The sequence below is a fragment of the Pimephales promelas genome, chromosome 3, assembly GCF_988280905.1.
Source record: "Pimephales promelas chromosome 3, fPimPro1.hap1.1, whole genome shotgun sequence".
Lineage (NCBI taxonomy): Eukaryota > Metazoa > Chordata > Actinopteri > Cypriniformes > Leuciscidae > Pimephales > Pimephales promelas.
The window spans coordinates 15,939,925-15,960,617 of NC_142771.1; the positions used below are offsets into that span (position 1 = coordinate 15,939,925).

At 38.4% G+C, this 20,693-nt stretch overlaps 2 protein-coding genes and 1 non-coding gene across 10 annotated transcripts in view; 2 read left to right on the plus strand and 1 right to left on the minus strand.

Annotated features, from left to right (window-relative positions):
• The window catches only part of grb2b (growth factor receptor-bound protein 2b), a 45,385-nt gene extending 38,431 nt beyond the window's left edge, over positions 1-6,954 (plus strand). For both annotated transcript variants that reach the window (XM_039650816.2, XM_089128341.1), the window contains 3 exons: positions 2,476-2,598; positions 3,796-3,964; positions 6,409-6,954. In XM_039650816.2, the coding sequence (XP_039506750.1) occupies positions 2,476-2,598; positions 3,796-3,964; positions 6,409-6,594 (478 nt within the window). In that variant the 3' untranslated portion in view covers positions 6,595-6,954. The remainder of the gene's footprint in view (positions 1-2,475; positions 2,599-3,795; positions 3,965-6,408) is intronic.
• A 6,003-nt stretch (positions 6,955-12,957) lies between these two features.
• trnas-aga (transfer RNA serine (anticodon AGA)) lies at positions 12,958-13,039 on the minus strand. Its single transcript has one exon. It is a non-coding gene; the product is annotated as a tRNA-Ser (tRNA).
• Positions 13,040-17,090: 4,051 nt separating this feature from the next.
• bptf (bromodomain PHD finger transcription factor) overlaps positions 17,091-20,693 on the plus strand; it is a 30,351-nt gene continuing 26,748 nt past the window's right edge. For 2 of the 7 annotated variants that reach the window (XM_039650936.2, XM_039650938.2), the window contains exons 1-2: positions 17,091-17,994; positions 19,720-20,545. In XM_039650936.2, the coding sequence (XP_039506870.2) occupies positions 17,511-17,994; positions 19,720-20,545 (1,310 nt within the window). In that variant the 5' untranslated portion in view covers positions 17,091-17,510. The remainder of the gene's footprint in view (positions 17,995-19,719; positions 20,546-20,693) is intronic. The other 5 variants (XM_039650939.2, XM_039650940.2, XM_039650937.2 and 2 more) reach the window with 4 other exon arrangements.

Consider the following 20,693-nt stretch of genomic DNA (forward strand, 5'->3'; position numbering starts at 1 on the left):
TTTAATATCCGAGGACAGTGACACAAGATAGGCAAGGCAAGGCAAGGCAAGGCAAGTTTATTTATATAGCACATTTCATACACAATGGCAATTCAAAGTGCTTTACATAGAAGAAATTAAAATAATCAAAATAAATCAGAATAATTAAAACAGTTTAGAATAAAAAATAAGAAATAATGAAAAATAAAAATTATGATAAAAATAAAATACAGTAAATTAAAACTATTTAGAATAAAATGAAGTGCATGAATAGTGCATGAGATAGGCCAGGTTTATGGGAAGGGGAGGTGGATGTTTCTTATCAGAACAGGGAATGTAAATGTACGTGTTTGAGCGGAGAGAGACACGGCGTGCAGACGGTGGTTGAGTGGAATTTGCCCTTGAGTGCTTTCATGTCACATCCTGGTCACATGCTCTGCGTCTGTGTGTCCACATCAAAGTGGACAGGAAAGGTTCGGCAGGTACAGCGGAGACAGCCCGTGTTTTTATGAATAGCCTTACGTAACACCCCCTGGGAGCGTAAATGTTATGTTTTTATTTGTAACATTTAAAAAAAACTAATTGTATTTTTATATCTATATATCATGTTTATTCACTACATGTTTGATTTGAATAAAAATAAAGGTGTGAGGGTTGGTATATTACATTAGTCTCTCTCTCTCTCAGGTTTTCGACTCTGCTGTATTTTTTGATTGACACCTTTTGAATGATCAGTATTATAGCATTGAACCTTATTAATGAAACAAGCATAACTGTAAATCATCGGTAAAACTCGGTTCTTACATTACATGTAAATCTTGTGAAATTAAAATGCAACCGTTTTTTTATTAATAGTATTTCTGGCATTGAAATATGGCATGTAGGGCTGTAGTCAAGACCACCTTTGTCAAGTCCAAGACCAGGACTAGTTGGGTCCAAGTCAAGACCAAGTCCAAAGAGGTTCAAGTCCAAGACGAGACCGAGTCCAAAAAGGTTCGAGACTGAGTCCAGGACAGGAAAAAAAAGTCTCTTATGCGTGACATTATAAAGATCAAGTAATTTTAGGTTATTATTTGTTGATCTAAAAGCAAAAGTGCCACAACACCCAGGATTTTTAAGGAGTAGCTAGTAAGATTGTAACTATAGTAACAGCACGAGAAGACGCGCTCCGTTGCAGTGAGCACTTGATCGGTTAATTTTGGCATTTTCCAAGTTAACGTTACCCTTATAGGCTAGTAATAAATGAACACGCATACAAAAATGTATTTCGTTCTGTAGGCGTCCTGGAGAATATTTCTGTTCGTCCTAAACACATTTTCTATTGTCAATTTAAAACTGAAGAAATCATCACCAATGTCAGATAACATTAACGTTACCCAAATGAACCACCTTTAAAGGGATAGTCCACTTTTTTGGGAAATAGGCTCATTTTACCACTCCCCCAGAGTTAAACAGTTGAGTTTTACCATTTTCGAATCCATTCAGACGATTTTCTGATATTTTGAAGAACATCAGTAAACAGACAATTTCTGGTCTCATTGACTTCCATAATATATATTTTTTCCTACTATGGAAGTCAATGAGACCAGATACTGTTTGGTTACTGATATTCTTCTAAATATCAGAAAATCGGCTGAATTGATTCGAAAACGGTAAAACTCAACTGTTTAACTCTAGAGGAGTTGTAAAATGAGCCTATTTCCAAAAAAAAGTGGAGTATCCCTTTAACACACATGACACACACACCCACACAGCTAGCTACTACCACCATACGTAATCGAACTTAGAAGTTTATGAAGTTAGGCTGATGCAAAGTTTACAAATGCAAAATTAACAGGCATGCATGAGCGTGACGTGCGTGGATAATCTAGTGTGATTGGTTATTAGGTGTCGGTGTTTCAATATTATTAACATAATAGAAAGACACCTTGACTCGTTCGAGACCAAAAGCCATATTTGGTTAGACCAGTAGCCGAGACCATAGAAAAACGGTCTCGAGTCCGGTCCACAGCCCTAAAAGCATGTACTCCCTCTAAGGTTTGTAAGCACAGTGATGATATTGGATATAATTTATAATACCACACAGTAATTGCACTTTGGATTTGTCAGCTGTTCCTTGTCTCTCCAGTAAATAAAGGCATTTTGGTTTGCTTAACCCTGTTCACCTGACTTTGCCACACACATGCACAAACACAGCAAGTTTTATTGAAATTAAAGTTCATTCAGTAAAGGAAGGACATATAGGTTTGTTAACTGGCTTGTACAAGAAAGACGAGCTTTATTCTAGAAGAAACCCTCTGTGCTGATCCTTGTGTTTTGATGATCTTCTAAACTCTGTAGCTGTTCTTCTGAGCTGATTTTTCTCTGTACTGTCTGTCTTTTTGAAAATGATCCTCCTCTCTATTCATCCACACTTCCATGTAAATCAGTGAAATTCATCAGATCTGTGTCTTCAACCTCTCTCTTTAATCGTGACGTTTATATTTGGTGGTTCAGGTGGTTCTTCGGGAGAATTCCACGGGCCAGAGCGGAGGAGATCCTAAACAAACAGAGGCACGACGGAGCCTTCCTCATTAGAGAGAGCGAGAGTGCGCCTGGAGACTTCTCACTGTCTGTCAAGTACGTCGACACACAAACACAGCCTGAAATCCACCTCTCTTTATTCCCAGCACTACAGGTTTAATGAAGTCCGAGTCCTGACCGGGAGCGCAGTGATGCCTGAGATCGAGTTTGCGTAGCTAGAAGTGTTTGTCTCAGGCTTCCTAAATGTTATATTGTTGGCTTTATCAGTGAACACAGAACATGTTTTCCATTCCACTGCGCTACTTTTCCATTGCCTTTCTACGTAAACTCTCTAGACAGACTAGCGGAGTGAGCGGAGTTTCACGATAAAACATAGGCTAATTATTTAGAATTCAGTAATATATAACTGCTTATAAAGGAATAACTATTAAGGAGTAAATCAATTTAAAATTTCTTTCTATTGGTAAAAAAAAAAGCAACCGGTCGAACAATAAGAATGTCAGTCGACCAAGACGGCATCGACCGATTAGTCGACTAAATGACTAGCCCAAATGGGAGAAAAGCGTGAGTTGGTCTATCTAGCGTGAGTTTACAGTAGGCAATGCAGTACAATGCAAAAACGTGTTCTGTGGAAATGGCTCCGTACTGTTTTTCCGGTTTTGTTGTTGCCAAAATGGCATGAGCAGGAAAGGCGCAGTTGAGGAGGAGCAGCTCATTTCCATTTAAAGATACACACACGAAAACGGCCTGTTTTTACTTCCACCCAAAAGAGGGATTTCTTAAAAGAAGACATGCTATAATAAATGATCTGTGGGGTATTTTGAACTGAAGCTTCAGTCACATTCTGGGGACAACTGAGACTTATCACAATTACATTGTGTAAAAAGGAGCATAGGTCCCCTGTAAAACACATTAAAATAGAAAACCATTTTTAAATTGCAACATTTCAGTATTACTGTTTTGCTGAATTTTTGATTAAATAAATGAGGAAAAGAGACTTCTTTCAAACGCATTAAACTGACCTCAAACGTTTGAACTGTAGTGTAGATATCTTTTGTAACGACATCATTTGAATTGACTGTTCTTGTCTCAGTCAGGCCGAGCTCTTTGATAGACATCAGGGCAATTACCCATTTGATCCCCGGCTATCGTGCCCGTCTCGCCTGTTTGCATACACGTGTTAATATGCTTTCTGACCTCCGTTCACTTATGTAACTTTATTTTTGGATCATGATGGCACACAAAAGAGTGCATTATGTTAATCTCTTCGGTATTGTGTCTTTCTTGTTTAAGGTTTGGTAATGATGTACAGCATTTCAAAGTGCTGCGTGACGGGGCTGGAAAGTACTTCCTTTGGGTCGTGAAGTTTAACTCTCTAAACGAGCTGGTGGACTATCACCGCACCACTTCCGTTTCCAGAAACCAACAGATCTTTCTACGAGACATCGAGCAGGTGCCCCAGGTCTGTATGCAACACTTTTTCAAGTCAAATCTGTGGAACAGGGAAGTTGTTTCATGGGAACATTTTTTTTTCTTCTTTGGAATAACCTGCAGTAAATAATCGTTTACTATAACATAAGGGGGAAAAAGCATGCTATACACTCTAAATGAAGACAATTATTTAATAATAAAAAAAAAATCTGAAAGCTGGGTAAACACCCCACACCAGGGATTTTTGGCAATGTTTTTTAGAGATGAGATAATGGCTTTGTTTACACTGTCAGTCCAAGTCCGATTATTTGTGTATTTGTTTAGAATCTGGGTATCGCAACTGTTCAGATGTGATGTGTGTCCTGTGCCGCTCTTTGCAATAACACAACCTTGTTCCTGCAGCAAAACTAGTGATAGACCGATGACTGGTTTTCCCAATATTTTTCCCTATATTTAAGCATTTTTCCATAATCGAATATCGGTTTTGTTATATTGGGTTTACTGATAAATGGCACCATCTTGTGGGCGTTTTAAAAATTGTGTGCAATACTGCCATTAAAGCACTGTGTTTGAGGGGAGATGGGTGTTTAAAGGTAAAATAACTTACCTCCCTTAGTAAAACATGTAACATAACAGCCACTAATGCACAAATGAGATATGTTAGTCAAATTACCTTTATTTCAATAGCGCTTTATACAATACAGATTGTTTCAAAGCAGCTTTACAGTAATAAATAGGGATGCAAACAGAATTCAATTCTGAGAGAAAAGTGTTACAGCAGTTTTGTTCACTTCAGTGCTTTTATAACTGTCAAATCTGTATATCAGTTATCGGTCACATCATGCAAATAATCACAACATTATAAAAAAGACAACACCGTTGTTCTCTACCAATAACTTCGACTGACATTTACATATTCGAGCGGTCGGACTGAAACAGTTTTCCAGAAATGTGATTTGAATAGGACTTCAAACCACATAAATGTTGCTCAAATTAGATTTGTTGCTGTTCACACTTGCTAATATGATCGGATTCCAATCGAATATGCACAAAAATCAGATTTGGTCTGACGATCTGAACGAGGCTAAAGTCTTCAGTCACTGATTTAAACAAATTGACTTCGACAGTTTAGAACTGATTTGTCGAACTGAATCAAACGTCCTAACTCAAGTTTTTAGGAGACGTAATGGACAAATAAAAAGTTCCTCAAAATCCTCTGTATTCAAGGTCTTTATTGAATGTTTAAAGAATATTTGATATTTTAACTAAGTTAATTTATACTATCTTCCTTCTTGAAGATTTTTTTTTTAATTAATACTTTTATATAGCAAGGCTTCATTAAATTGATCAAAATAGACAACAAATAGATTTATGTCATAAAAGATTCCCATTTCAAAATAAATACTGTTTTTGAAGCGTTAAATTCATCAACAACAAAAAATGTCCGGATAAACATTTATCAACGATTCCACAAATATGAAGCAGCACATCTATTTTCAACATTGATAATAATCAAAAATATTTCTTGAGCAGAAAATCAACATATTAGAATGATTTTGCAACATGTGACACTGAAGACTGGAGTAATGATGCTGAAAATCCATCAAAGGAATAAATAAAAAATTTTTAATTGTTTTTTTTTATCAATAATGCAGCCTTGGTGAGTCTTATTTAAACTAATGCCTGGTTCAAATTACACGATTTTAGCCTGATTTTGGCACGATCTGTTTGACGTAGGGTGTCGTGGGGATTCGTAAACGACAACGGGCGTCGGGACGCAAGATTCGATCGTATCATCTGGTATAGTGTGTCATAGTGGGCGACAACCTGCGTCGCGTCTGCGATGCTTCACGACAAACAGACTAGCATGTTTAATTTTTTTAACGGTCGTCCACGACGGTTCCGTCACATGTATGAGGTTGACCAATTGGAGCACAGAAGCTTTTCCGTACACAACTTTCAAAAATGGCGAAACGAAAGAGAGACGATGGTGCTAACGTCAAAAGTAAAAATATATAAGAAAACAATATTTTACTTCAAGTTCTCTTTGGAGGATTGACAGCCCATACTCTCCTCGTCGAGCAATCCTGGAACGTGTCCACTGTCGGGTTTTCCTTCTCTTTTTTTAATTTACTTTTTTTCTGAACACAGGACAGCCAAAACAACACTCACCACTTTATCCATTGTTTGTTTACGTTCGTTTCCGGAAGTCACTCGCTACTAGTTTCGCCTTCTCGATGACATCACGCGCGCCGTTAAAGACCGCATGCGATGACTGGTCAGGAAGCAACGTGTTGTCTGACATGTCTTGTCCACGACACGACAAGATTTTAGGAGTTAAAATCGCGTAATCTGACACAGTGACTATCATGTAATCTGATTCTGAACCAGGCATAAGATTTTGTACAGTAGAGTATGTGTTAGATTCAAACCGTGCCATCATGTTATTTACACGTGTCTATTGTGCTTCTGCAGCATCCAACATACGTGCAGGCCCTGTTCGACTTCGACCCTCAGGAGGACGGAGAGCTCGGCTTCAGACGCGGAGACTTCATTCAGGTCCTGGACAACTCTGACCCCAACTGGTGGAAGGGCGCCTGCCACGCCCAGACGGGCATGTTTCCACGCAACTACGTCACGCCTGTGAACCGGAACATGTAAAGGAAAAAACCAAGTGATTAGTGAATAAGTTGTAATTATCGGCCCCTCACATTCACATACAATCAGACTACCCTACATGTCCCCGTCAACATCCTTAAAGTCCTGTGAAATCTAAAGTGGCACAGAAGAATGGAAATTGTGACTGAAATCATGGAGAGAGAGAAAAAAAAACCGTAGCAGAGAGGCTGGACGTTTCCACGTCTTTCGTGGTGCCCGGGCGAAACTATTATTCCTGAGAATCGTGATGTCTTCTTGAACGCTTCCAGTCCAGACTGAGCTGTTAGGGTGAAGGAAAGGCTGAATCTTAGCATAGTAAACAACGCATAAATTAAAACAACAATGATTCTATCTGTAGATTCATTCTGCTGCTTCTGGCTTCTTTTTTTAGTCTACAATTAGACTTTTTTTTTGTTTGTTTGTTCTTTTTTTGGCTGCATGTTTAAATCTCTTTATAATAGTAAATCCTGAAGCTGTTTTTAAAAAGGAAAAAAAAATATATAAAAATGTAAGAGTAAAAAAAAAATGCTAATGCATTGTACATCTGGGCTGTGGAAAAGAAAAAACACCTATAGAGAGAATCCATTTTTTTAAGAATATATATATTATATATTTGTATGTGTCTGTCAGTTTTATCTTTCAACACATTTTTGTTTTCTTTTTTCCAATTGTAAATTATGTTAATTTTTTGGGGAGGGCGATTGAAACGGAGTAGCTCTGGGACGTGCTAATTTTACGAGCATCCCAGACGTAACGCCGTAGTATTTAACTCATCATGTATTCCATTTGACATCATTCTTATTTTTAGAACCAATAGATGAGTGGATCCTTGACGTTTTATCGCAAGGGAGCTTCCGGTGTTGCAGGAGTTGATCTAATGTGAAATGCCCCTGCGGCTAGCCATCATTTTAAGCCGATGTATTTATTGCAGCCAGTTTTTATTTTTCTTGGGTTGTGAATGTAGCCGACATCACTCTGTAGAGACCATCATGAGGGACTTCAGATTGGAGAGCTGAACTGCAGGTGCATGATTTCAGAGACGCATCTATTCATGGTGTCAAAAGCTGTTCACGTACTGCATTTGTAACGAAACATTTGAAATCACAGTAATCGGTGTCGAAAAACTGGCAGATGCCGGTTAAGCCAGTAAGAAGTAAGAAACCAGAGAGTCTTCAAATATATGAGTTGTCACATCGACTAATGTGATGCATTTTGTTTTTTGGTTTTCCTTCATATTTTGTCTTTTCAGTGTTGTATGTTTTAGCTCTTCATATGTATTTTGTTTGCCTCCTTGTGTATTGTGATGTTTTGTTCTCTCTGGATTAGTGCCTTTTTCTCTGGTGTGACAGTGTCTCTGGCTTGCTGCTTTAGCCTGAGCATTGGGTTTCGTCAGACCCGCAGTGAGAAATCATGTGCGCCCTCCTCCTCCTCCTCTTGAACACACCTGCACACATTCACTCCTATTTAAATGTCTTGCCTTTTTTTTTCTTAACTTTTTTTTGGCCTTTTTCCTTGTTTCTTTTGAATAAATAAAAAGAAAAATATAAAAAAAAGAGCATGTTGCGTCAGATACTTTATATTGAATGACAGGCTTTTCCGGTTTCTTGTCATAATTTGACATTCTTCTGTTAAAGGGATAGTTCATTTTGAAATTAATTTTTGTTATGTTTAGCTTACCTCAAGGGCATCCAAGATGTAGGCGTCTTTGTTTCCACAGTATTTTCAATTTTGATATTTTTAGGTCAAACCGTTCTTGTCTGTCAGTCATATAATGGAGGTTTATGGGGTTCACCTCAAAGAACATGCACAAAGAAGTGCACAGATTTAATGACTCGTAAATGTAAGTACACATTGATGGCCTAAGACACGGAACGAGCGGTTTGTGTGAGAAAACGAACAGTATTTATATCGTTTTTACCTCTTGTATCCAAAATCACCGTTGTCTGTTGATATATCGAAATCGTCTTCCATTGCAATTTCCTGTATATCTAAATATGTTTAGATCTTCACAGTGAAGGGTAACACTTCTGAAATATCTGTGTAAACAATTAGTGACGTACACACGCGAGAGATCACTTCCGGGACTTTACGGATTACTGTTTTCTCACACAACCCGCTCGTTTCGTGTCTTAGGCCATCAATGTGTACTTGAATTTACGAGTCATTAAAGGGTTAGTTCACCCAAAAATGAAAATTAAGTCATTAATTACTCACCCCCATGCTGTACCAACCCCGTAAGACCTTCGTTCATCTTCGGAACACAAATAAAGATATTTTTGATTGAATCTGAGAGCTGGATCAGTCCTACATAGGATGCCTAAGGGACTGGCTCTTGACGGCCCATAAAGTCATTAAAAGAAAAGGTTTAAATATTCCATGTGCCTACAGCGGCTCAATTATAAGTTTATCAAGCGACGAGAATACTTTTTGTGCGAAAAAAAACATAAATAACGACTTTATTCCACTATTCCATTACTTCTTTATGGGCGCATGCGCGAGAACTGAGACGAGGACGTTCTCCTTCGACTACTTCTTGTTAAAAGTACTGCTCACCGCTTAGGAGTTTTACCGCCCCCTACCGTATAAGATGATGTGCTGATATAGCTGGAAGCGCAAAACTTTCTGTTTACAAGCAGAGCAGAGGAAGATGCGCGCTGTACATAGGCTTTTCAATTAGCGTATTTTCCGCACTATAAGGTGCACTTAAAAGCCTTTTAATCTTCTCAAAAAACGACAGTGTTCCTTATAATCTGGAGCGCCTTATATATGGATCATCATTTTGTACGGTAGGGGGCGGTAAAACACATGCGCCCATAAGGAAGTAATGGAATAGTGGAATAAAGTCGTTATTTATGTTTTTTTCGCACAAAAAGTATTCTCGTCGCTTGATAAACTTATAATTGAGCCGCTGTAGGCACATGGAATATTTAAACCTTTTCTTTAATGACTTTATGGGCCGTCAAGAGCCAGTCCCTTAGGCAGTCTATTTAGGAGTGATCCAGCTCTCAGATTCAATCAAAAATATCTTTATTTGTCTTACGGGGTTGGAACAGCATGGGGGTGAGTAATTAATGACTTAATTTTCATTTTTGGGTGAACTAACCCTTTAAATCATGTTTAATTTGGACTTCTCTGTGCATGCTCTTTGACGTGGTGACCATAGACCTCCATTATATGACTGACAGACAAGAACGGTTTGACATAAAAATATCTTTGTAATGTAGGCTACAAAATCTGCTTCAAAATCCCAACGCCGTCGTCATCGTATAAAGCCCGTCCCAACGTTTCTGATTGGTGCCGCGATTTCAATGGATTGGAAATGGGCTTGAAAGAGCTCTTTGCCAGACTAACTTTCAGAGCAAATCTAAATTTGCCGGAAGTTGCCTGGGTTTTCCCAGGCTAATATATCCATTAAGAAGGGGTAATTTGGACTTGAATGATAAAATTCATGTTGTTGCCCCTATTTTTGGTTTGATTCCTTCTTATTTTTTCCATATTTTTAAGTCACTTTGAATAAAAGAGTCTACTAAATGAATATATGTAAATGTATTTAAATGTGGAGCTGAATCGGAATCCGCAACGATTGACAGTGATTTTTTTTAACTGGTACTGAAATTGGTACATAGAACTGTGATCGTTAAGCTGCACTGAAACTCTCTTTTGGACCTTGAACCGTTTGGTTCCCATTGAAGTCCATTATATGGAGAAAAATCCTGGAAAGTTTTCATCAAAAACCTTAATTTATTTTCGACTGAAGAAAGAAAGACGTGGACATCTTGGATGACATGGGGGTGAGTAATTTATCATTAAAAGTTTTTTTTTAAAAGTGAACTACTCCTTTAAGTCCTTGTTACTTTAAGTAGCTGAGGCTTTACAAACATTGTTATAGTCACATTTGAGTCTAGTTTTCTTAACTCACAATGGGATCTATGGTGACCACCTTTATTTTGCAAAAATGACACGACTGAAAAAAACCCCCCTGAGTTAAGAGTATTATTAGCAGATGCATGCATCTATATGCATCAAAACAGAAAGAAGTGTGTGACTGTTAAGACACTTACATATTCCGGTGTACAATGAAACCATCGCAGAATCACTGTCAGAAGCTCTGAACTGACGAACCCTGTTCACTGCAGCTCTCGGACCCAATGAAAGGTCATTTCACTGTGGCTGGATAATTGCATACTTGCACACTTCGCCGAAAGCCTCGCTTCCTGCTGAGGGTGAAAGACAGGGCATCTCTGTGTTTCACACTATCTATATGGTGTTGTCACAGCCCTTCGGCTGGTTGATTATAGGAAGTTATCTGCACTGCTATTAGATGTGTAAGGGTTAGTGATCTTTGCTGCAGCGTCCTTGTTCAAACGACTGTTAGAATCAGCTTTAATATGATTGTAGTGTTGTGTATAAGCTAAGCCTGTACCTATAGGAACATTGCACTATATTGCTTCTTAGAATACACGACATCTCGGGGAAGATCTGAGGTGTTCTCGAGCTGAACTCTTCTGAGAATAGTGATTAAGGCACAAAAGTGAACTGCCGTTTTATGTATTGATTCAACTTCTTGGATGTCCTGCTTTGCTGGCTATTTGTTTGGTCACAAAGTGGGCAAATTGAATAAAACTTCAAGCCCCTCCATGATGGATATTACAGGGTCAAACTCACCCTACTCGACAAAATAAAGCTTGAAAGTCCATTTTTAATCACATATGTGGAGGATGTCAGGTTAAAAGTTGACGTTCAATTGCAAGAAATCTGTGTTAAAGTCTAAAAACAGGTCAACATGACCCATAAAAGCACAGAAAGTCCAAACTAATTTAAAGCTCAATTTGCCTTATAAAATAAGCCACACATTTGAAATGAAGAGAAAGTTATTAATAGACAAAAAAATGTTCATTTCCACTTAGTTTTCCAAAAGGAATTTAAATCGTTCTTTACAATGGCAAACAAGCACTATCATTCATATTTATTATATATTAAAAACATTGAAATTCTATTACTATTTTAAATAGCAGTTTTCTATGTAAAATATTAAAATGTAATGTATTCCTGTGATATCTAAGCTGAATTTTCAGCATCATTACACGGTCAAAAAAGTCTTAAGTCATTTCAACTTAAATTACATTAAACTTACTTTAAAAAAAATGTGTTGACTCTTGTAATTTAAAAAAAGTTGAAAATTGCTTAACTTATTTTGATGAGTTAAGCAATGTAAAAACATATTGTGTTATAACTTATCGTCGATCGTACATTTTTACCGTGTGCTCCCATCTTCAGTCACACGATCCTTCAAAAATCATTCTAATATTCGGTGCTTAAGAAACATTTTTATTATCAGGTGTGTGTGGAAAAATGATACATTTTGAGATTAAAACTTTTTTTTTTGTTTAGTTTTTTAAAGCATTAATTTGAAATAGATATCGTTTGTATCATTGTAAATGTCTATCACTTTTGATAAGGATATAAAAAAAAAAATCTGACCGGCCGCTAACTTATGAATGGTTTAGTATAAAGTTTCTGCCAACCTTTTCTTTGCTGCATGATCTCAACATTCCCACAACTCAGCCTGAACCTGTGGAGATATTACATAAGGAAGAGACAGAAGCCAGTCTTTGATGAAGTCAGCTTTTTTCCCCTCTTAATTTTATCGCTCTGTTTGGACAGAGGACAAATATGTTCGGGTCACAGCAGGTGATCTGTACAGTATCTTGGAAGGCAAAGTGTTTAAGTGCAATTTCCGAATCATGTGATGTCATTGGGTGAGACAAAGAAACCCCTGTTGGCTTTAAACTCTTCAGCTGCACCCTATGCAAATGTGTTCCAAAATGCAAACACTGATCTCTGGAACATTGACTTTCCCTATCATACACATATAGGCCTATCTTACGTCAACTTTCTGTTTCCCTTTTGCCACATTAAACTCCCCCCTTTGGAAATGATAAGCTGATTCTATATTTGGGGTTAACTAAAACAGTTTAAATGCCAATTTATTTAATTCAATTTCCATAGAACTGCTTCATCTTCAAAGGATACTTGACGATAGTTGACCCTTCATTTAGTTGCCCGCCCCTCATGTTTTAATTTTTCAAGAAGCTATTTTCCATTATATGGAAAAATAGATGCTATATATGAAAGTGTCATCCTCGCTATATCTTTTTACGGTCAAAAGAACAACATGAGAGTGAGTAATACAGTAAATTGACACAAAGGCGCCACCTACTGACAACTTCTCTTTATTTACTATACCAGCTACAAATACATGAATTAATGCGAAATATTAGGGATTTAGCGACACTAAAAATAAAAAAACCTTTACATTTACAATAGTAAAACGATGTTTGTGGAAAAACAAATGAAAAAGTTGATCGTAGTCGGCAGGATTCGAACCTGCGCGGGGAGACCCCAATGGATTTCTAGTCCATCGCCTTAACCACTCGGCCACGACTACATGAAATAACATGTTTAAGGCCATGTTTATGAATTTATTAACCAATTCAGGATTGTTGTACTACAAAAAACGATTTTAATTACGATTGTTCAGAAGAACGTCTGACGCGCGACACAAAGAAGCTCGAGCGCAGTGTATGTGTTTGGTTATAACTGAGAATGAGAATGTATTCAACGAATAACACACCTGGTTCGTAACTAGCCTACACAATATCACAAATCTTACAGCTGTTACTGGGTTGATTGACTGTTAGTGTGCACAAATCGTTACACACTAAAAAGGAAAACGCTCACGCGCTCGATAGTCATGTTTTATTGTCAGATCTAAGATATTATCACACCCGACAATCCCAACCTAACCATCAGAGGTCACTGTCCCTCCAGTATTGATCTTAATTTCGTCTCAATCTGCATTGAATGACTGACTGAAGATGATGATTGGCAAAATAAGATAACTTTTCATGAGGTTTAAGATTTCATGATGGACAAAATGAGATCTCTAAGGGGCAAGAGCATAAAAATCATTTAAAGACTGAAGTGTTGATTCTCACAATGTTGCAGTTCTGCCAAATCAAAGTAGGCTAAGTGTTGCAACCAACTAGAAGGAAGCCATTCTGTTTCCATATAAGACGTTAATTAGTTACTTAAAATAACATATTTTACCTAAAATATGTAGCATGCACTACTTTATTATTTTTACCAGAAAAAAAAAACTTTTTTCAGTGTTGGGTGTAATTCATTACTGTAATTTAATTAGGTAAGATTCCCTTAAAAGGGTAAAGTAAGCTAGGCTATTACATGTAATTTAATTGGTTACTTATAATAAGATTGTGTTAAATACTGTATTCGACTATAGAACAGTTCTTATTAATTGTGAAAGGTCCTTTCAGTTCAGCATGAAAAATCAAATATGGTAATTACTGATCATATATTTTTATGCGCATAACACATATCTCCTCCAGTATAGTACAACTTCTGTTTGGTCTTTTAATATGACTGAAATTAGCTTATCAAATTTAGCACTGATAATATGCTAATATAATATGATAATATTTTAGTCATTATTTAAATCTGACTAATTTTCAAATTGTTTTTCATAAATTAACATCTCAGGAAAACGTTATGGGGTTTCTAATCAAAATATGACTTGTTACAAAACATGGAAAAATTATACATCAAAATTCCTATTATATATTATTTTGAAAATGTTGCCAATTTTTAACTCCCATTATTACATTCCCAAGAACACAAGGGGTCATGAACTGGCTTTTTAAATTTTATTATATTGTTGTCTGAGGTCAACTTAGGACGTTCGCTTGGTTTTTGCATTCAAAAACATCAAAATGAATAAGTAAGGCTATTTTGTACCCTAGTTTTGAGCCTAGCTGAAAAACGCTAGATTTTTATGGGCGTCACACACTGAAGACTTGGAAGTAAACGCCCACTGCTGTGAGTGGATAACAGTTTTGCATATTATAATGAGTTTCAACTTTACCTCGTCGATGCACTTGTATTGTTTTGAAACGTCCAATGTTGTAAAATGGCAACCGGAATGATTCGACCATGGATTCGACCCAAAAAGACCCCATTTACACCTGGTATTAAAATGCGATCTGTATCCAGATAAGTTATCCGGATAATTAGTACCGATTCGATTCCATTTACACCTGGCCACATAAATGTGTTTTTGCAAAACGGATATAAATCCGATCTTAAACTCCCGCGTTATATGCAGATTTAATGGATTGCACGCCACCAAAAGCAACAGATATGAGCTGCATTTCGTTGATCATCAGCTAATTTCCAAATCAAAGACATCAATAAGAGAGTGGCAACAGCGCTGGTAAGATAATTTTGTTTCTTTACTTGAAGATGATTGTGTGTTAAGCGTCTGTGACTTACTTTCACTTTTTTTGCGATGTTTGCACGTTGGCTCGATGAATAGACGCTCATCTGCGGTGATGCATGTCGCAGTAGCGCCGTCATTTATGACTATTTATGACATATTGCCTATATAACAAGCTCTCACTTGTTTATTTGCATTTTTTGGGAGGAGTAACATATACATATGTGGTTTCAACAACCAGATTGCGTTTACACCTAGTAAAGATCCGGACACAATGCGAGCCAGACTACCTCCAGATGTGGTCAGATCCGATCACGATCCGATCACAACGCATTTACACCTTGCATTGACATGCGTTTTTTATTATCCGGATAACTTATCTGGATACAGATCGCATTTTAATACCTGGTGTAAATGGGGTCTGTGTGTTGCACAATTCCTGTCAGATCCAATATAGACGGCACAGCACCGTTCTTTACTCTTAATCGGTCTGCAAATCTAGTCTTGTTTACAGGACAATCCTCAGTGAAATGAAGCGAACAGACGACGATGTTTTACCTCATCAGTGGACGATGTTTTACCTCATCAGCTGGAACGTCATTAAAAATAGTGTATCCATGCAAAAAGTTTATCCATGCAATCCAATTGGAATCCAGAGGAAGCATATGCAATGACTGTCGTCTTTCACAACCAGGCACTGCACAATATTCTGTGTTGCTCGGTAGATCGATTATCAGGTTTGTCATCACAAGGTAGGCTAGGCATGTTATTTAGCTATGCGTGATTGCGTGTAATGCGAGAATCGGTGGGCGGGGCTAAACCGGCCCTGTTGAAGTAGGAGTTGATCTTCTTCTTTTGCGGGGGTGGTGTTTTATCCTCTTTGTCGTCAGTTCCCCAGTTCCCCAAAAACGAGTCGTTTGCAGAGGCTGGTGTCAATAAAATCTTTTATTGGACTAACAAGGACGTTTTCAGTTCTGAAACATACAGGATAGTTTTATAATATGATGACCTCTTAGATGTCAATTGATTTCTCAGTTCATCACTCCTTTAATATTCAAATTGTATACAGCATTGTATTGAATAGAACTACACATTTATGGCCATTTTACCCACTTATCACATAAGGTAAAATTGTATATACCTGCATTCCATTTAATTTTTAATAACATAGTTATAAAAAAGTATAATCATTCTTTATACAAAAAAATCCTGAAATTGATGGGTGAATGAAAAACAAATCCCATTCTTTATGTCCGACCCTTATCATATCACAAAGTAAAAGAAAAAGAAAAGAATAACATACAAACAAAGATTTACATACAACAATCATTATTTAAAAACATACAAACTTGAATTCCAGTGCTTCCAGAATCAGGAGGAATACCTTGTATCACTTAATGTTGGATCATTAAGACCATTCTGATTGTATTTCTTGAATCCCCTAATCAACATTTACATATTTTTATTATTATTATACTGCATATAATTCCTTAACGCAGCATGCAATGTAGGAACATTATTCAATATGAACATTTGGCTTGCACTTCTGCCTTGGGAGCTTAAGCTAAATTCTAGCTTTTAAGCATCATTAAAGCATCATTAAACACCACCTGAAGCTTTTTCATTTTAGCTTTACTATCTACACATAGATGTGCCATATAAAATAAAGTACAGATGTACAGCACATGTTCACATATAAAACTTATGTGCCAACATATTTTTCAGTCCATAAAACGTACAGCACTGGCGCTGCACATCATCATTTAGATAATTTCTAATAATGTGACGCAAGTATTTTATTTACCACATTTAATACGAGGTCACCTAAATAAAAAGAGAGAAAGCTTTGCTTAAGGTCCTCTTTAGTTTTAAAAATCATAATAATCACAATATTAAATTTAATACAATTTTTTTGTCTATTCATGGCTTCTTTAAAAAAATGAGTTCTGGTGTCAACTACAGTGGACATGGCATAACATATGAATAACATATTTTTTATGCTCTAAACAATGTCGAAACAAATAAAAGTTCAAAATGAGGCTATTTTCCTATTGTGTACACATGGAGAAAAAAAGGCTACATCAACACCAACTTGTTTTATTCAGTAGGTCCTTAGACCAATCTGTTTCTGTCAACCCTCCATCTCAATGAACCGAAGTTAACACGTAGAAGAAAATGGAGAACGGGTGACAAGAGCCACTGCCTCAGAACAACACTGTCTAAAATCAACAAATCGACACACAGAGGCACATTTTCACGTGCTTAAGAGCCTAATGATAGTAACAGAAGCTCTGGAAGCGTGTTGACAGTCGCGAAACGCAACAAACATCGTGGCGTGCTGAAAGCGTTGAGTCGGAGCGCGAGTCACGTGACTCCAGCACAGGCCTGCTGTCTGTTGTCAGCGGACGGAGAGGGAGGAAAGAACATGGCGGCTACGAGCGACCTGAAGCGGGGCGCCGGGCGTTCGTTTTGAGCTTTCTCGCGTTAACCGAGACCGGGGCTCCGCGGGACTAGTGCATTCTCAGCTGCACGGGATCAACTTTGCGGTGGTGCCCGAAATTCCGGGTTTGGTGCGTGTAAAGTGCAGGCAAAACGCGAAACTGAAGAGAATAGATTTTTATCCATAATGAGGGGGAGACGAGGCAGGCCGCCCAAAGCGCAGCTGATACAGGAACCCTCAACGGGACCGGTGCGCGGTCTCAGACCCCGCCGGGGCTTGCGAGCGAAGGTGAAAGTTACCTCCGATGACGATTATGTTACCCCTAAACGAGGGATTCATCATCATTCAACACGAGGCCGGAGAAAAGCGCGATCCGCGGTATCGAGGGGCAGAGGAAGAGGCAGGGGAACGGCCAGAGGCAGGGGGCGGCGGAACACCGCGAGCGGGGTGGTTTACGACGACCACGAGAGCGATGAAGATGATGATGATGCGGTTAGTTTGAGATCAGAAGAGGAAGAAATCATTGAGGAGCCTCTGACGGATGAAGAGGAGGAGGAAGAAGAAGAGGAGGAGGCCATCAACGACGAGTCCGACTACCTGGAGGAACTGGACGAATTGGAAGAAGATGATGCGAGTTACTGCACGGAGAGCAGCCACGGCAGCAACGCAGGTACGAGCGATCTTCATCGATCTCACCGGCGACTGATCCGTGTGCAGTAATGAGACCGAAAACAGTGCTCTTTTGTTGACCAAAACACTCAAAATGGATCCTGGTGCTTTTCTATGCTGGCAAAGGCCGCGGGTTTAGCAAGTAGCATTAGCGCGGTAGTAATTTGTTGCGATGAAATTGCAATAGCGGGACGTTAACAAGATGCAAAAAGCTTTAGAATTAAATATTAAACTTTAAAAATCTCATTATACAACAGTAAAGCAGTTTTTAATATTAACAAAAAGTTAGCTTCACTCGTCAATTATGTATTTGCTAACGGCTAGCCTGTTAGCTTATTAAATCAAGACACCCTCTGCATTGTGTTTTAAATACTTTTAAATTACTTTCTCTTGTTATGTTATTATATGTTTCTGTGGGTTTAGACTAAAACGGGATCACTTTCTAATCTTACATATGAGCACACTAAAAAAGTTAGTTAGCCCGTCATCTTGCTAATTGATTTCGAGCTGATAAGATAATTTGTTTATAAAAAACAACATCTGCATATAACCATCAACTTTGATAAAAGTACGGTCGAGTGTTGTATTTAGGTGTTTTACTTACTATCCACCCTCATTTGCATGAGGCAATGGTTGTCTGACTGGTGTTTTGGAGCACGTAGCCAAAGCTGAAGTGCAGCTAATGACAGGGCAGCATGCAGCCGATTGTTTTGAAATCCAGCGCCAGTGCCGTTGCACCTGACGCGGGGAGGACGTTTAATTTCGACCCGCTACTCTGTCACTCTCGCACATGACGTCATAATTCCATTTATGCTGTAGTTTATGAAGGTTTTGCTGCTGTTAGGATGATTTACCCGCCTTATGAGAGGAAATTAGGTTTAAAGTATTTTTAGAGTGATGGATGATGTATTAACCTCCTGTTGTCGTTTTAAAATGTAATTTATTCCTGTGATTGTAAAGCTGTATTTTCAGCATCATAACACCAGTCTTCAGTGTCACATGATCCCTCAGAAATCATTCTTATGGGATGATTTGATGCTTAAGAAACATATCCAATTATTATCAATGTTAAAAATAGTTGTGCAGGTTAATAGTTTTGAGGAAACGAAATGCATTTTTTTCCAAGGATTCTTTAATGGATAAAACTGTTCAAAAGAAAGACATTTATCTTTTTTTGTATCCATTTTTGATCAATTTAATGTGACCTTGCCGAATAAAATTATTCATTTCTAACCCCAAACTTTTGAAAGGTGCTGTGCATATTACGTTTATACGTTTAAAATATATTTTTATATAATTTAAGTATGCATTAATGCAGATTTGTGTTGTTGCTTTAAAACACATTTAGATGCTGGAATTATGTACATGCATTAAATGCAAGATTCACCTGATTTTATTTTCTTATTATCTTTTTCCTTTGGGAATCCTCACTGTCTCATTTTTGAGTTGTTAAGTTGTTAAGCAGATGATCATTCCTGATTTATTACTAGTCGGCTGAATCAACATGATTTTGTTTGGGAAACTGATCATTTCATGCACGTTATTCATAACCGTCTCTCTTATTTTTAACAAATGAAATGAGACTAAGTTTCTATATTACATGAACATAAAATTGTGTTGGGACTTTGTTTTCCTCTTGGAGAAAAATCATGTAGTCTTTAATTTGTTCCTAATTAGAGCACTCCCATCCTGCAATCAAAACTGATACTGATTCTCTCTGTTTCAGCAGGTCGTAAAAGACCAAGACCAAGGCGACCACCTTCTCCTATTCTGGAGCAGAAGGAGATTCCTTCTCTGGAGCTGCCCAGTTCCTCCGAGGACCTTCTCATTCCCAACGAGCAGCTACTCAACGCATCAGCTGTTTATGAGGTCCTTCGCAGTTTCAGCACAGTCTTACGTCTCTCTCCGTTCCGTTTCGAGGACTTCTGCGCCGCTTTGGTCGGACAGGAGCAGTGCACGTTGATGGCGGAGACGCACATCTGTCTGCTGAAGGCCATCTTACGGGAGGAGGACACCTCCAACACCACTTTCGGACCCGCAGACCTCAAAGACAGCATCAACTCCACGCTCTACTTCATTGACGGTATGACCTGGCCAGAAGTGGTGCGTTCGTACTGCGAAAGCGACCCTGAGTATCACCATGTGCTCTCTGACCTGGAGGGTGAAGACTACCCTTTCAGCCCTTTGAAGAGCAAAGTCAAGGTCTTGCAGTTTCTGGTGGACCAATTCCTCACCACCAACCTCGCCCGCGAGGAGCTCATGTCCGAGGGGGTCGTTCAGTACGACGACCATTGCCGGGTTTGCCACAGGCTCGGCGACCTCCTGTGCTGCGAGACCTGCTCGGCCGTGTATCACCTTGAGTGCGTGAAGCCTCCCCTGGAAGAGGTGCCCGAGGACGAATGGCAGTGTGAGATTTGTGTGGCGCACAAAGTGCCCGGCGTAACAGACTGTCTGACAGAGTTCCAGAAGAGCCGGCCGTACATCCGGCAGGAGCCCATTGGTTACGACCGACATCAAAGAAAATACTGGTTTCTCAACAGGAGGATCGTTGTGTGAGTATTTGCAAAATGTTATGGATACAAACTGTTGAGAATATGGTGTAGGGAAAAAAAGCCATGTATAAAGCAGTTCTTAAAGGGATACTTCACCCAAAAATGAAAATTCTGTCATCATTTACTTACTCACCCTCAAGTTGTTGCA